General features: G+C 41.9%; 1 protein-coding gene across 1 annotated transcript in view; it reads left to right on the top strand.

Moving 5' to 3' along the window:
- Window positions 1–16,630, top strand: part of pip4k2a (phosphatidylinositol-5-phosphate 4-kinase type 2 alpha) — an 81,095-nt gene that overhangs the window by 43,270 nt on the left and 21,195 nt on the right. The window contains exon 4 of the mRNA XM_003222159.3: window positions 10,304–10,456. Coding sequence (XP_003222207.1) covers window positions 10,304–10,456 — 153 coding nt within the window. The remainder of the gene's footprint in view (window positions 1–10,303; window positions 10,457–16,630) is intronic.

Below are 16,630 nucleotides of genomic sequence, written 5' to 3'. Positions count from 1 at the left end.
AAAACATAAATACAAAAATCACTAAAATAGAGAAAATTGATTCTGGCCTTTAGTGTTATGTACCTCCATGCTTTCTAATGATGTGTTTCTTTAACAGTTTTACTGTACACTTGTTTTCAATGTAAACAGAATACCTGAAATATGAATACTATTAAATAGATTGTGTGCCTGCATAAGTAATATTTAGTTGTGAGAACAACTTATTATAATTTAATGATATTAATATGCCAGTGAGTGGCATAAAAGATTGGAGATTAGTACAGGCTAATTAAATTGACCTTTAAATCCTTCCTTCCCTCTTGGAGTTTGTCAGTAATCCCTAAACACCCCTAGTGCAGATAAACTTCAAAGCGGAAGGATGTGACTGCTCTTCTTTCCCTATCTTGCTGTACCTTGAAATTTTCATTGAGCAAATGTTTCGACAGCAAAAGATATAGTTATTACACTTCCATGTTGGGAGGAATCCCATATCTCTTAAATAATCACTATGTTGAGGGAAACAACAAGATTTTCTCCTGTCAGTGATGTTTACACATTAAATTATTTTATTTTAAATTTTATTATTTTCCCCTTCTCTATAAAAAGACAATTAAGATTAATACATTTGAATTTTCCTTTTCTACCTCAGCTCCTTGCTTTGTTTGTCATTTTGATTTTTGCATTTGATGCCTCTTGCTCTTGGTCACTTGAAAGAGTAAGAGTCAAATAACCAAATGGCCATGAAGTCCATTCTGTGCCTTTGGGCTAGTTATTATTTTTCAGTCTAACTTACCTTCTATAATTGTTTTTTAGATAAGGATGAGGAAATCCTTAAAGCTTTATTGAACTCCCTTTAGTTCTTCGGAGGGAATGTAAGACTATAATAAGAGGCAATGTCTGCTTTAATTCACTGGAATATTGCGCTAGACACCTCAACATTCAGTAGCTTTGTTGTTGTCATTGTTGTTGTAGGTCAGATAGAAATTTTCAAGTCAAAAGTCCAATATGGAATGGAGTCAGCAGAAACAGAAAGTAGCATCAGTGAGCGTTCATTTTAGTAGATGCCTCAGAGTCTGAGATAATGTTTTAGTTGTATTGCTTAGTTCCAAATTAAAAAGTGAAAATCAGGGAAACTTCATAGAAAGAAATGTGGGAGCTAGGATAAGTCTTAGGAACATTGTGATAGTCACATTACATGAAACTGCTGAGCTCTCTTGGGGTTTGGGGGCTTCACCGAGCTACACAGTGTAGTCACTGTCACTAGTGCCAAGAGTGGATGCACACTCAGTTTGATTGAAGTTGTGAGTGTTAAAAGGTTAGCTTGAATTTCATGACCTTCAACAAAGGCTCTTGCTGACTGCTCTCAGTGCACATAGGCAATCCTTTTGTTGACCTATGCAGAGACATCATGACATTTTCATCCAAAGGTTGCTAAGAAGGCAGCTATTGGATGGGTTAGTGGTGATGAGGGGCAGGTAGATGTGTGTTTAAAATTAAATGGAAGGCCCTATGACCACAATCCATATCAATATGCAGTTTCATTGCAGAGTTTTCCCCTGAAAAGACCTCCAATGTTTAGACTGCAGAGGGGGCTGCCTTGCCCTTCCCTTTTTGGTGAACTCACCCCCCCCCCCCGCCGCTTAGTTATTATATTAATATACTTTAATTACTATAAATTACTTTTGAAAATAAATACAGATGACTTTCTTAGAGGTATCGAGGGCTAGTGCCTTTCATTAAGTTTCACCATACTGCTGCCCATGCCCAGTGAAGTAGCATTAGTACTTTTCCCACTGTGCAGAATTACGCTCGACTTATCCATGGGTCATATCACAATCCATAATTTTGGCCCCAAAACCTGCCTTTGAGTTATACATGGGGTCAACTTATACACAAGTAATTGCAGGCAAATATAGATCTACATATACTTCACAGCAAGGCCATCTATTTTATTTTTAGCACTGCTTACTTGAGTCATCCTGATTCCTTTTTGGAATTGCAATTTTAGTACATTTTGTACATTTAATGAAGATAGCGACACCACTGGAAAGACCTGCATGTAAATAAAGATTCAATTAAGAAGCTTGAGTTTACATTCTTGGCACCATGTTGTGATGGAACAAAGTGCTTTTTTGAACACGTCCTCATTCTTTCAGAATGACACTTGATCTTGGACAAAGTGCTGTATCTAAAAAATAAAACTCATTTCACTGTGTTGCTACTGTAATCCTGTGTCTTAAAATATACTAAAATGAGGCACTTGCTGAGACTAGCATCATTTGAAGATGCTCAGTATTAAATTACTAAGCCTAAACTTATATTGTATTTATATGAAAATGGCTATCTTGTGGAAAGATAGCACAATTGTTCGTCACACGCTTGCATTTTTCCTTTATATTACATTTCAGCTTGCATTATATATGACAAAAGAGTTACCTTTCTATGTATTGGCAAACTTTCAAAATCCAATTGGTATTTTTTAATTCTGAAAATCAACATAGAGATACATTAATTACTGTAGCAATCAGTATATGTAGTATTGATTTGAAAAAAAGATTCAAGAAAAACACTTTTATTTCAAAAAATCTTTAGTACGAGGGTTATCCAGAAAGTAGATTACATTTTGGAATTAAAAATGAACAAAGTATAGGAGAAAACATTTACCATATGCAGTTGAAAGCCACACCCAAATATCACATCTCACGTAGTCGCCATTCAAATCTAGGTACTTATCATAGCGATAAATGAGCTTGGAAACTCCTTCCCCACTAAATTCTGCCGCCTCCGTCGTCAACCCTTCCCCCTTCCCGCAGCTTCACAGCGTCGCCAAACCACTGCGTTGCCAGCCACACCCCCATTGTTGGAAACAAGTGGTTGACAACGGAGGCTGCATAATTTAGTGGGGAACGAGTTTTCAAGCTCATTTATCGCTATAAGTGCCTAGATTTGAATGGGAACTACGTGAGATGTGGTATTTGAGTGTGGCTTTCAACTGCATATGGTAAATGTTTTCTCCAATACTTTGTTCATTTTTAATTCCAAAATGTAATCTATTTTCTGGATAGCCCTCGTATATAGGTCATGTTCAGGCAGGCAGGCCAGTTCTAAACTGCAGTTGACCAAAAATGCATTTACCAGTGTTCTGCACCCAAAATAGTCTACTTAGCAATGCCTTGGAGTACCCAAAAAGAGGAGAAAGTAAAAAATCCTGATGCACAATGAAATGCCAAGACACTGCCCACCCATTGCCTGGCCTTCCTGTCTTAGAGTAATTGCATTTTCATGTAACCAAACTTGATTGTCAATGTGAGCTGCATCTACACTGTAGAATTAATGCAGCTTGACACTACTTTAACTGCCATGGCTTAATGCTGTGGAATCATGGGAGATGTCGTTTGGTGTCAGGACCCAGGCTGCAAAGGCACCAATAACCAAACACAGAAGCCAGAATCTAACTAATATCTTTATTGAAGGAATATATAAAGTTAATAAAAGCAAGTATATGAAATAGTCCAAAAGCAGACCTTTCAGGAAAGGTCTAAATTAGCCCAAAAAAGCGATGTCCAATATGAAATATTAAGGTCCAAAGTTGTAATCCAATAACCGAAACACTCACTTTGCCAGGCAAAGTGAGGGGAGATGACAAGGTCCTTTAGTCCATAAACTTGAGCAAGGCTAGGAAATAACTTGATACTTGAAACAAGGCTTAAAACGTGGAACAAGGTAACAAGGAACAAGAACAAGGTCCGTGGAAAAACTTGGTAAAATCCGTGATGCAAGGCAATGTTTAGTCCTGGGAAACAAGCAAGGTCCGTAGGTAAACAAGGGCAAAAACAGGAGCGAAGGCTGGAAAGCAGGGCAAGGCTTGAGCAGGAGCGAGGCTTGAAACGGAGCGCGCTGTCCAGACACAACTCGCTCCGGAGGTTGACGAATTGACTCCGCGAAGTTACTTCGCGGGTAAATCACCTATATAGAGTCTAACTTTCCCGCCGAAGCAGTTCTCTGGGAACCAGAAACGAAAGCTAATCTTTGAGACCAGATGTTTGACTCCTTAAGGATTCTCACGAAAAAGGAGACTTAATTGGCTGAATTCTTGGCTGCTATCCTCGCACTCCTGCGCGAAGCAGCTTCCAAACCTCTCTGTTGTTTACAAAACTCATGGCGGGAGAACACAGGAGAAGTGGGCTCCGGATTTGTTTGACATACTTCTGGGTCACAACTTTCTTGCAGGTGCAAGGTTCCCAGATCTGCCTGGGAAAGATCTGGCTGAGAAGATTCCAGTTCAGACTGGGAAGGTAAAAAACCCAAGTTTTCTTCATCATCAGGCATTACAGTGTCATAAGCAGGACTACAAGGCCCATGAGTCATCACACTATCCCCCTCCTCAGGGCCCCTCCCAAACTGGGACTCTCTCCCCGAAGCGCGAGGCCGCGGTTTGGTGGGATAGGTCTGATGAAAGCGACGGGTTAGATCAGGAGCGTGAACTGTGGAGGCGTCTTCCCAAGAGCGCTCCTCAGGGCCAAAACCCACCCAGTCAATGAGATATTGCAGGCGGCGGCGGTGAAAGCGAGAATCTAAAATGTCCTCAACCTCGAACTCCTCCTCCCCATTCATCAAAACAGGAGGGGGAGCCGGTTGGTCTGTATCAGGACGCACACCATCCGCCGGAAGGAGCAGGGAACGGTGAAACACTGGGTGGATGCGCATTGAACGCGGAAGTTGGAGTTTGAAAGTCACGGGGTTTAATTGCGCCACCACTGGATAAGGGCCAATGAAACGGGCATCTAACTTCCGGCAAGGGCGGTGGGAGGGCAGAAAGCGAGTGGACAGGAAAACCCGATCTCCTACCTTGATTTCGGGGCCCGGCTGGCGATGTTTGTCAGCGTGGCGTTTATAGTCCTCCTTGGCTTGATCCAGTTGCTGGAGCAAAAGTTGTTGTACCGCTGTGAGTTCCTGCAGCCAATCCTCTGCTGCGGGAACTTCTGAAGTTTCAATGACAGGGGGAAAGAAACGTGGGTGGAAGCCGTAGTTTGCAAAGAACGGCGTTTCTTTTGTAGAAGCTTGAACTCCATTGTTATAAGCAAACTCTGACAGTGGTAACAGAGAAGCCCAATTGTCCTGTTGGTAGTTTACATAACAGCGAAGATACTGCTCCAAGGTGGCATTGGTGCGCTCCGTTTGCCCATCTGTTTGAGGATGATGAGCTGAAGATAAGCGAGAGTCTATGCCCAATAGTTTTTGTAGTGCCTTCCAAAAACGAGAGGTGAATTGAGATCCACGGTCTGAGACTAAACTCTTGGGCAATCCATGTAGTCTAAAAACATGTTGAAGGAATAGATCTGCAGTCTCTTTGGCCGTGGGGAGACCTTCACAGGGTATGAAATGGGCTAACTTGGTGAAAAGGTCCACCACCACTAGGATCGTGGTGAATCCACAGGAAGGTGGTAGGTCAGTGATGAAATCCGCAGAAATTATTTCCCATGGGCGAGATGGGGTAGGAAGGGGATGTAGAAGCCCTGAGGGTTTCTCCCTTCTTATCTTGGAGCGCTGGCATACTGGGCAGGTGTTGACATATTTTTCCACATCCTTGCGGATCTTGGGCCACCAAAAATCCCTTAGGATCAGATGCATGGTTTTAAATAGTCCGAAATGCCCTGCTGGTTTGCAGTCATGACACAGACGAAGCGCTTTTTCCCTGCCCGGTCCGGGTGGGATATAAACATGATTTCTATAGCAAAGCAGTCCATCTTTAAGCGAAAAGGGAAAATGCAGACCTTGACGAAGTTGGTCCTGCGCCCAGGTATCTGCTTGCTGACTAGCCCTGATTTCTTGAGCACAGATGGGTCCTGGAGTAGAGGAAGTTGAACCAATGGGAGTGGATTTGGTGTTCCCCACTGTGAGCGTGGCAAAGTTCTCGGGTTGTAGTAGTTGGGATTCAAAGGTCTCCTTGCGTCCTGCAGCGTATTCCGGTTTACGTGACAGGGCGTCTGCTTGCTTGGTTTGGGCTGGGGTCACATAATGGATCTGGAAGTTGAAACGTTCAAAGAATAAAGCCCAACGTTGCTGCCTCTGATTTAGTTTGCGGGCAGTTCTTAGATGTTCTAGATTTCGATGATCAGTGTGGACTTCAATGGGAAATTTGGCCCCTTCTAGCCAATGTCTCCAAGTTTCAAAGGCTGCCTTTATGGCCAGTAGTTCCTTTTCCCAAATGGTGTAATTTCTCTCTGGTGTGGTTAGTTGACGGGAGTAAAAGGCACAGGGATGAAGGTGGTCTCCCACCGGTTGTAAGAGTACAGCCCCAATTGCCACATCCGAGGCGTCCGCTTGCACAACAAAAGGGGTTCCAGGATCTGGGTGCTGTAGAATTGGCTGGGACGTGAATAATTTCTTTAGTTGCTGAAACCCTTTCTCTGCTTGATCAGTCCAGCGGAAGGGCTGTTTTCCACGGATGCAGCTAGTGATTGGGTCAGACCAGCGGGCAAAATCTGGAATGAACTTGCGGTAATAGTTCGCGAACCCCAAGAAACGCTGCACCTCTTTCTTGTTAGTTGGCGCCCGCCATTCCAATACTGTTGAAACCTTGGCTGGATCCATGGAGAGCCCTAGAGGCGAGATACGGTAACCAAGGAAATCTACCTCTTGTAGATCGAAAGCGCATTTTTCCAACTTGGCATAAAGTCCATGATCTCGCAAACGTTGTAACACCATTTTGACGTGGTTCTCATGTTCTGATTGTGATCTAGAAAACACCAAAAAATCGTCCAGGTAGATTATCAAGAACCGATCTAGATAGTCCTGAAAAATATCATTGACAAAATGCTGGAACGTTGCGGGGGCTCCGCATAATCCATAATTCATAACTCGGGACTCGAATAATCCGAATTTAGTCTGAAAGGCAGTCTTCCACTCGTCCCCTTCTCTGATGCGAACTAGATTATAAGCCCCTCGAAGATCCAGCTTGGTGTAGACCTTGGCTCCTCGAAGTCGGTCCAGTAGATCCGAGATTAAGGGCAGGGGATAACTGTTCCGCTTGGTGATATTGTTCAATGCTCTGTAGTCCACCACCAAGCGTAATTCCCCTGACTTCTTCTTCACAAACATCACTGGGGAGGCGGCTGGGGATTGAGAGGGCCTGATGAATCCCTTGCGAAGGTTTGTCTCTATGAATTCCCTGAGAGCTTCTTGCTCCGGTTCAGTCAGGGAGTATAGGTGCCCTCGCGGGATCGGGGCCCCCTCCACCAAGTCAATGGCACAGTCATAAGGTCTATGTGGGGGTAATTTCTCGGCTTCTTTTTCATTGAATACATCCCAATACTCGGAGTACTTCTTGGGCAGGGTGATGATGGGCTCGGTCTCTGTGGCATGGCAGACCTTGGCTACGAGGCAATGGTTTTGGCAGTACTTTGAAGCAAACTGCAGTTCTCTGTTGGACCAGGAGATGTTTGGGTCGTGGAGAGTCAGCCACGGGATTCCCAGAATCACAGGGAAATGGGGAACCTCGGTAACAAAGAAAGAAATCTCTTCCATATGTTCCCTTATCCACATCCTGGTGGGTTCTGACCACTGGCTTACGGGCCCCGTCTTGAGGGGGCGGCCGTCTATGGCTTGCACCACACGGGCATTCTTGAAGTCATGATATTGTAATCCCAGAGAGTCGGCATACTCTCTGTCAATGAAGTTGTTGGTGGCTCCGGAGTCTATCATGGCGTGGATCATGACGGGTCCCCTTTTTGCTGACCATAAGGTGACCACTAGAAGGAACAGGACCCCGGTTGGCGGCTCTTGAATGGGTTTTCTGACCGGGTTGGCGAGCCTCTCTACGCCCGGTCGTTGGCTTCCCCCGCCGGCTGTGTGCCAGCCGCCTCAGACGCCTTCGTCTCCGTGGAGGACGCCGCCGCAAGACGGGCGGCGGGCTTCCCTTTGGCTGGACACTCTCTGGCGAAGTGGCCCCCATTTCCGCAATACCAGCAGAGATTTAAGCGTTGGCGACGGGCCTTCTCGGCGGCATCTAACCTGGGTCGCACGTTGCCCAACTGCATCGGCACCTCCTCGCTCCCTCTGGGGTATGGGGTTGGTGGTGGGGGTCTCCACACTGGACGCGGCTGGACGCTGGCGGGAGCGGGGGGTTTTGCCCCAGTTCTACCGCTCTGACCACGTACCCATTGTTTCCTGTTGGCAATCAAGACTTCAGCCCGTAAACATTGGTCAATGAGTGCTTCGAGGGACTGGGGAGGGTCCACCTTGGAGATTTCTTCCAGCATTTCAATGTTGAGACCCTCCCGAAATTGCCCCCTGAGGGCTACATCGTTCCAGCCGGTGCTGTGGGCCAGCACTCGGAACTCAGCTATGTACTGAGACATGGGTCTGTCTCCTTGAAAGAGGCGCCGGAGTTTATGGCCGGCTGCCTCCAAATTGTCCTCGATTCCCCAGGTCTCCTTAAGGTGATCCAAGAAGCGTTGCGCTGTTCTTAGGTGGGAAGAGGCTTGATCGAATAGGGCCGTCGCCCAGCTTGCCGCTGGTCCGTCTAGAAGGCTGTAAACCCACGCCACCTTGATGTCTTCTTGGGGAAACTCGGCGGCACGGGCCTCTAGGTAAGCCTGGCACTGGCGGCGGAAAACTTGGACCTTGGAAGCTTCTCCAGAAAACTTAGTTGGCAACGCCATGGCCGGGAGGCGGACTCCGCGCTCCCTCAATCCTTTTATTTCTCCATCCTGCGCGTTGAGTCTGTCACGGATGCGATCCACTTCATCTTTGCTGATGGTGTAGCTGAGCGGCTGCCCAGCCGGCGCGGCTCCGGTCGACATTCTGGCCTTGGTTAATTGGTGCTTATGGGTGGCGGAGTCAAACTGTCAGGACCCAGGCTGCAAAGGCACCAATAACCAAACACAGAAGCCAGAATCTAACTAATATCTTTATTGAAGGAATATATAAAGTTAATAAAAGCAAGTATATGAAATAGTCCAAAAGCAGACCTTTCAGGAAAGGTCTAAATTAGCCCAAAAAAGCGATGTCCAATATGAAATATTAAGGTCCAAAGTTGTAATCCAATAACCGAAACACTCACTTTGCCAGGCAAAGTGAGGGGAGATGACAAGGTCCTTTAGTCCATAAACTTGAGCAAGGCTAGGAAATAACTTGATACTTGAAACAAGGCTTAAAACGTGGAACAAGGTAACAAGGAACAAGAACAAGGTCCGTGGAAAAACTTGGTAAAATCCGTGATGCAAGGCAATGTTTAGTCCTGGGAAACAAGCAAGGTCCGTAGGTAAACAAGGGCAAAAACAGGAGCGAAGGCTGGAAAGCAGGGCAAGGCTTGAGCAGGAGCGAGGCTTGAAACGGAGCGCGCTGTCCAGACACAACTCGCTCCGGAGGTTGACGAATTGACTCCGCGAAGTTACTTCGCGGGTAAATCACCTATATAGAGTCTAACTTTCCCGCCGAAGCAGTTCTCTGGGAACCAGAAACGAAAGCTAATCTTTGAGACCAGATGTTTGACTCCTTAAGGATTCTCACGAAAAAGGAGACTTAATTGGCTGAATTCTTGGCTGCTATCCTCGCACTCCTGCGCGAAGCAGCTTCCAAACCTCTCTGTTGTTTACAAAACTCATGGCGGGAGAACACAGGAGAAGTGGGCTCCGGATTTGTTTGACATACTTCTGGGTCACAACTTTCTTGCAGGTGCAAGGTTCCCAGATCTGCCTGGGAAAGATCTGGCTGAGAAGATTCCAGTTCAGACTGGGAAGGTAAAAAACCCAAGTTTTCTTCATCATCAGGCATTACAGTGTCATAAGCAGGACTACAAGGCCCATGAGTCATCACATTTGGTGAGGCATCAGAACTTTTTGGCAGAGAAGGCTGAAGGAAGACCTTGTGGAACTACAACTCCTATTAATGGCACTAAATGAATAAATTATAACAGCCTTTCAGGACCACAAGCAGCAGCAAATTGATGCAAATGTTGGAACTTTCTGGAAACTTTTATATTATCTCATCCCACATGCTTGTCCTTCATCCCTTCTTATTGTAAATATTTATTCTGAACACTCAGCATGACCCCAAATTATATCTACTGCTAGTACTTTTGTAGTGGGCTGTCGTATTATAATTGCTCTGGTTCCTCAAGGAATATTATAGCTGTATTTGCTGAGTGTCGCAATACTGATAAACTAATTTGCCTCTACCCCAACTTTCCTCAGAGTATTCATGAGCTATAATCCAAGCTGCAGTTATGGACTGATAATTTTGTAATCCATTTGGATACTTTTGTATTTTACTTGCCATAACCTTTTGCTCTGATCTTTTTTAAAAAAAAATTATGTTACAGAATTCTCTAACAAGAAGTTGCCCACTTGCGAATGATTCTCAAGCACGGAGTGGGGCCCGATTCCACACCTCTTACGACAAAAGATATGTCATCAAAACTATAACTAGTGAAGATGTAGCAGAAATGCACAATATACTGAAGAAGTACCACCAGGTAATCTATTTCTTGTTTTTAAAATCCAGGTTGGTAAAGAGAATCACTTCGACCTTTCTATTAGTGCATGGGAAGTTGAATTAGTACTTCACTAAGTAATATTTAGAAATCCTGGGAGAGAATGAATTACTCTTTATTAAGAGGTCTGCAGAGGTCTTGCTACTTTATTTATTCTCTACACATTTTTGAAGTGTTTGGCATAACTTAGTTTCTGTTCCCAGTGGATGGCATTCATGTGGTTCCCTTTCTATGTTTGTGTGTATGTGCCTTCAAGTCAATTCTTGACTTACAGTAACTCCATGAATTTTCTATTGCAAAATGCACAGATTTTCTATACTTTTTCTAATAGAAATTGATTATCTTGAATGCTGTGTAGTTTTTGACTTCCAGAGTCCAAATCATTCTCTTTCTATGCAATAGTATTTAAGCTTTATTTGAAAAACTGATGTTAGTTCTTTATTGTCAAAAAGTTCTTGTTGCAGCTCTGTTGTTTAATCAACTTGGCAGAATTTTTAGGGAAAGCTAATATTTAAACTCAACAAAGTTTTTGGAATCTGATTTGAAATACAAAATGGCAACCAGTTGAAATTATTTTCGTAAGAATGCACAGCTTGTTCAAGATTGTTACATAACCAATGCTGGACACTCAAAAGAGAGAAATTTAATAATTTAAAATCACCACATTTCACTGGTGAAATAATTTAATTATCAGCACTACAATAAAAGGTTTTGAATCACAGCAGTAGTGTCTGATATTACCAGGAACAACTATTTTATGACTTCTACTTCCTTATTTTTTATCTACTGTTATATCAGCATGTTGAACATTTCTGTTAATGGTATGGTAAAGAACTGAATGACCATTATACTTTTGAAGAACAATTTATTTCCTTGGAAGATTTATTGAATTTAGTTGGTCAAAAAGAAAAAGGTACATTATAAAGGCAAGAAAGGTAGGGTGTACTCTAATTGCGAAAGTCATAAAATTGCTTTATTTCAGTATTTGTTAAAACTATATAAACCGTTATTATTTTATGGCACTCATCATACAGATTGTAGGTGTCAGTTTTCATGAAGTTTAGACAGATAAAGTTTTTTCAGTGGCTTTTTTCTGAGATCAGAAATCTGTGTCACATACATTTTGGAAAGTGGTGTATTGACAAGTAGTAGAGGACAGGGCGGAATTCGGTGAATCCTTTAGCCCAAACCATATGCACAAAATGAATGGAAATGTAGATTGATTTGACTCTTTTTCAACATGTTGCCTGCCATGAGATAAATGCTCTGTGTTGCATTTGATGAAAACCCACAGAGAATGGAAATGGATGAAAACCACCACAAATAAGGAATACTCAGACTTGTATTCCAACTACACTAGGAGGGTTGCATGGTTCTTACTGCTGGTTTACTGACTATTGCCATATCCCTTAATATAGGGTGAACCGAGTGTATATCATGATCTGTTGAGGCATCTGTAAGTGATCAGCAATCATTTTTCACTTGGAAGTAGTTTAACAGTGCTAAAAACAAACGATTAACTCCCCATCACCTTTCTAAATTGTGCTAATTTTTTCATATAATTTTATAACAGATATATAAGAAATGAGTAGGGGTACAAGAGTGGATATAGAACAGGGGCAGTTATATCATCTTACATCTTCATCTTCTTTCATAGTTACCTAATACAAAAAAGATTTCTATGATTTTTTTTAAAAAAAGAAGGGGAAAAGAACATTTATTTTTTAATTTAAAACAAAAGAATAGAAAAGTGGGTGTACGGTAGTTTAAAACAAAGGAGATAGAAACATTGAGAAATGAAGAATAGAAAGCCCTAACTTCCTGTCTCTGCTGTCCTCATAATAAAAAATCTATTCTTTTTGTTATGAAACTTCTTGTCTCTGGTAGATTAGCTTTCAATGGTCCCTTGGATACCGTTGAGGATCCTGTTATTCTTGTCACTGACTTCTCTATTTTTTCTTGTTATTCCTACCTCCCTACTAATTTTCCCTTGGTGCTATAGAAAACTCAATATTTTCATTTTCTTCTTTTAAGTAGTCAATAAGGCTGCCATTCTTCAAATTTGGAAGGATCTGGCAATTGTATAAGCCTAGTCAATTTGTCCATCTCTGATTATTACAGTATTAGATTTCTTCTTTAAATCTGAGAGGGTCTAGCGATTTTGTAAGTCATCTAAATTGTACTATTAATAAGCTCTAGTCATGATACTGGCAACTAAATCCTGGGCAAACCATGTTTTCAGATGTACCTTCTACTATTTTATATCTGATTGCATTTGGTGGAACACAAAGTCCTAATTAAAAAAAGATGTACAATGCTTAAAGTCTACCCACTTTGCCTTAATAGCTTCCTGGTTTTTTTCTTTACTTTTAGTAAGTCAACCTCCTGTTTAACTCATTATATGTAATTCCTTATTAAATGCATATAGTGGTGCTAGAAGATGGAGTCTTTCTCACACAACTTTTTAATCTCTGGTCTTGTTTCTTTTCTTCTTCACCATCATAACCATAGATAGTTACAAGATAGATAGGTAAATAATAGATCCTATCTCCTAACACAGGCAATTGTTTGTGTGAAGCACAGAAAGATAGACATACATGCATCAGAAATATGACATGGCATAGGCTTAATCCATTCTGAATTTCCTCAGATTTTCAAAAATCTTGCTACTTACTCCCTCCACCCTTTGGCATGTGGTATATATTGCAGGTAATCTTTATGTGCCACTCTGTCCATCCCAAATTTCTGCTTAACAGCTTAAAAGAGCATAGCCTGCAGGGAGAGGAGAACCTAGGAAAATGGTAATTCATATATACTTTTTTTCCAGCCCAGTCCAAGTGCCCACAACCATATCCAGGCTTCAGGAAGCATCAGAAGATCTAGATCAGTCAAGGGTAGGGTTGGTTAGCAAAGTGTATCCTAAGTATATAGCATTGTTAAAATGCCTCCTGGTACAGTTGCACTGGCCGGCACACTTACACAAGCAACTATACAAAGCAGTTTCGGAGCAGTTTTGCAATCTCTTGTACAATCACTTCTACTATAATTTTATTTTTACATTGACTCAAAAGTGCGAAGCTACTTGTACAATTGTAGACATAGATGTAGACTTCTGTGCGAAAGAGAGATAGAGAAGGAAAGAAGATGAACCTAGACCCCACTCATGGCCGATCATACTGAGAGACAACAAGGCTGTTCACTTGTCTCCTAGAAGGTATAATACCGGTATCGAATGTAGTTTCATAGCTGAGATCCTCACTTGATCAAGCTGATTTCCTCCCCAGCTAGGACCTATATATTACCATCTAAGATCTTGATACTTCATATCTGACAGATTACCTTAGCCTTCCTCAGTTTATCAACTTTAGATGATGAGAATGTGTTGGAAAGAGGCCTGCATTTTCTTCACAACTGTTAAACACCATCCATATGTTTTGCAGAAGACAGACTCTAAAACAGTGTAAAAACTATCTGTTTAGGCTAGCATTTCATTGGCAATGTAAGAGCAGAAATATTATTTTGTCTGATACATGTGTACTGAGATTTTTAATTTTGAAAAAGCTTTGTTGAATACATTGTTTTCTCTTTGAGCATTGTGAGGATATAAGACTGAATTAAGATAATTTGAGATGTGCATTCCATTTTTATACTGGTTTGTGCAGATCTGTTTTCATTCACCCTCAGGAAAGCACCACAACTTAAATACAGTATATGTAGGATCTTGACTCTCAAAGAGAAATGGGCTCCTTTTGTCAAACTGCATGCTGAAATGCTCTGGAGGAATTAGACTGGAATCTGTTGAAATGATCAAAGCACAGGGCCGTGCAAAGAACGAAGTCAGTTGAGATGATCACTGATATGAAATAAGAGTTTGAGTAGTGGTGACACCAACAGAAATCTTGATAGACATTTCTATGCACAGATCAATGTAAAAGGATGAAAGGTTTAAATTATAAATACCCGATGCAAATAAGGCTGGGCTTTTTTATTGCAGGACACTTCCCAAGGGCTGTTCGTACAATGTCAGATGCTTATATTATAGAATGAATCTAGTTGTTGATGGTTTTTCCCCAGAGTTTTCTTTCCTTGTTCCAGCATCAGGTAATATATACCCTTATAGTGGCTTGAGTTTCCAGTGCAGGATTATCTCAGGCCCTGATACTTCTGCACTGAACCTGAGACCGAGAGACAACCCTGGTAATGCTATTATTAAGGATTAAGTACAAATAACAGCAGAGCAGAGGGTGAGCCCTAACACCACAATTACTGGAAAGAGGAGTCTAAACGTATAGACTTGTCCGGAGAGTGCATCAACAAATGAAGCCTTAGAAATTATCAAAAGTGGCTAAGAAAGGGGAACATATTGCCGGGCTAAAGCTTGGTAAGGCATAAAAACCTTGGGAAGCAACTGAACACAACAGGATTAATTTGACAAAAGTGGACAGAAATCAGGTAGGCCTGGCAAACTAGTAATAAGACTTATTGATAATTGGTGATACCAACATGTAAAGGACAAATAACCTCTTCCTAGTGAGGGATCATGGGTGGGGGAGAGAATAGTAATCAATAAGGGCTAATACTTTGCTTTAGTTCGAATACACACCTGGCTACATTAATATATTGCTTCTAGAATCTGCTGTGTTAAATATCAAATAGAATACAGGATTAAACCATGACTGTATTGAGCAGTCTTCAATATTCAGCACCTGAAAATTAGCAATACAGTTGACCTTCCATATCCGTATCCAAGGATTCTGCATCCATTATTTCAACTCTAAACAGTTTGAAAATATATATTTTTAACATCCAAAAAGCAAAACTTGTTTTTGCCATTTTTATAAGAGAAAATATTTTACCATACAACTGTATATAATGGGATTTGTGCATCCATAAAACCAAGTCCGAAGTTTAGTAAGTATTTTTCCATCCCTATTGTGTCTCCCTGTAGAGTTCTGTTTGTCCTTTGTTTAAGGAGAAATTGGTACCATTTAGTTTTTGATTTAATCAGTTAACCAAGCCTAGGAGCAAATAATTTAAAACATCTAAGATTTAAAAATAGAATATATCAAATTGGGCTCAATCATAACTTAAAGTCTATTATTGTTGTTTATTCGTTCAGTTGCTTCCGACTCTTTGTGACCTCATGGACCAGTCTACGCCATAGCTCCCTGCCTTAGCTCCCTGTCAGCTGTCGCCACCCCCAGCTCCTTCAAGGGCAAGCAGTCACTTCAAGGATACCATCCATCTATCTTGCCCTTGGTCGACCCCTCTTCCTCTCTCCTTCCATTTTCCCCAGCATCGTTATCTTCTCCAAGGTTTCCTGTCTTCTCATTATGTGGCCAAAGTACTTCATCTTTGCCTCTAATATCCTTCCCTCCAGTGAGCAATCAGGCATCATTTCCTGGGGTATGGACTGGTTTGATCTTCTTGCAGTCCAAGGCACTCTCAGAATTTTCCTCCAGTACCACAGTTCTTCCTTCGCTTAGCCTTCCTTATGGTCCAGCTCTCGCATCCATAGGTTACTACGGGGAATGCAATTGTTGCCAGTGTGATGTGTCTACTTTTCACTATTTTATCGAGATTGGTCATTGCTCTCCTCCCAAGAAGTAAATGTCTTCTGATTCCCTGGATGCGTCTGCAGTAATCTTTGTGCCTTGAAATACAAAGTCTGTCACTGCCTCTATGTTTTCTCCCTCAGTCAGTCTGATGGCCATAATTGTTTTAACAATGTTTAACAACCCAACTTTTTCACTTTCTTATTTCACCTTGGTTATAAGGCTCCTCAGTATATTGAAAAGTATATTAGTGTATTAATATATTAATAATGCACTAGTATACTTTTCAAATATACTAAAGAGCCTTATAACCAAGGTGAAAGAAGAAAGTGCAAAAGCTGGGTTGCAGTTAAACATTTTTTTTAAAACAGCGCTCCATGCAGTCATGCCGGCCACATGACCTTGGAGGCATCTACAGACAATGCCGGCTCATCGGCTTAGAAATGGAGATGACCCCCCCCCCCCCAGAGTCGGACACAACTAGACTTCATATCAGGGGTAAACATTTACCTTTATATTAGTATATTAGTATATTGAAAAACTGCTAGTTACCAGCATCAGAGTACATCTCATAGGACTCCTTTCCAAAGACACTGCTCCA

The sequence above is a fragment of the Anolis carolinensis genome, chromosome 6 (assembly GCF_035594765.1).
Source record: "Anolis carolinensis isolate JA03-04 chromosome 6, rAnoCar3.1.pri, whole genome shotgun sequence".
Taxonomy (NCBI): domain Eukaryota; kingdom Metazoa; phylum Chordata; class Lepidosauria; order Squamata; family Dactyloidae; genus Anolis; species Anolis carolinensis.
Note: the sequence above shows the minus strand (reverse complement) of the source record. Positions and strands in the feature narration are given on the sequence as shown.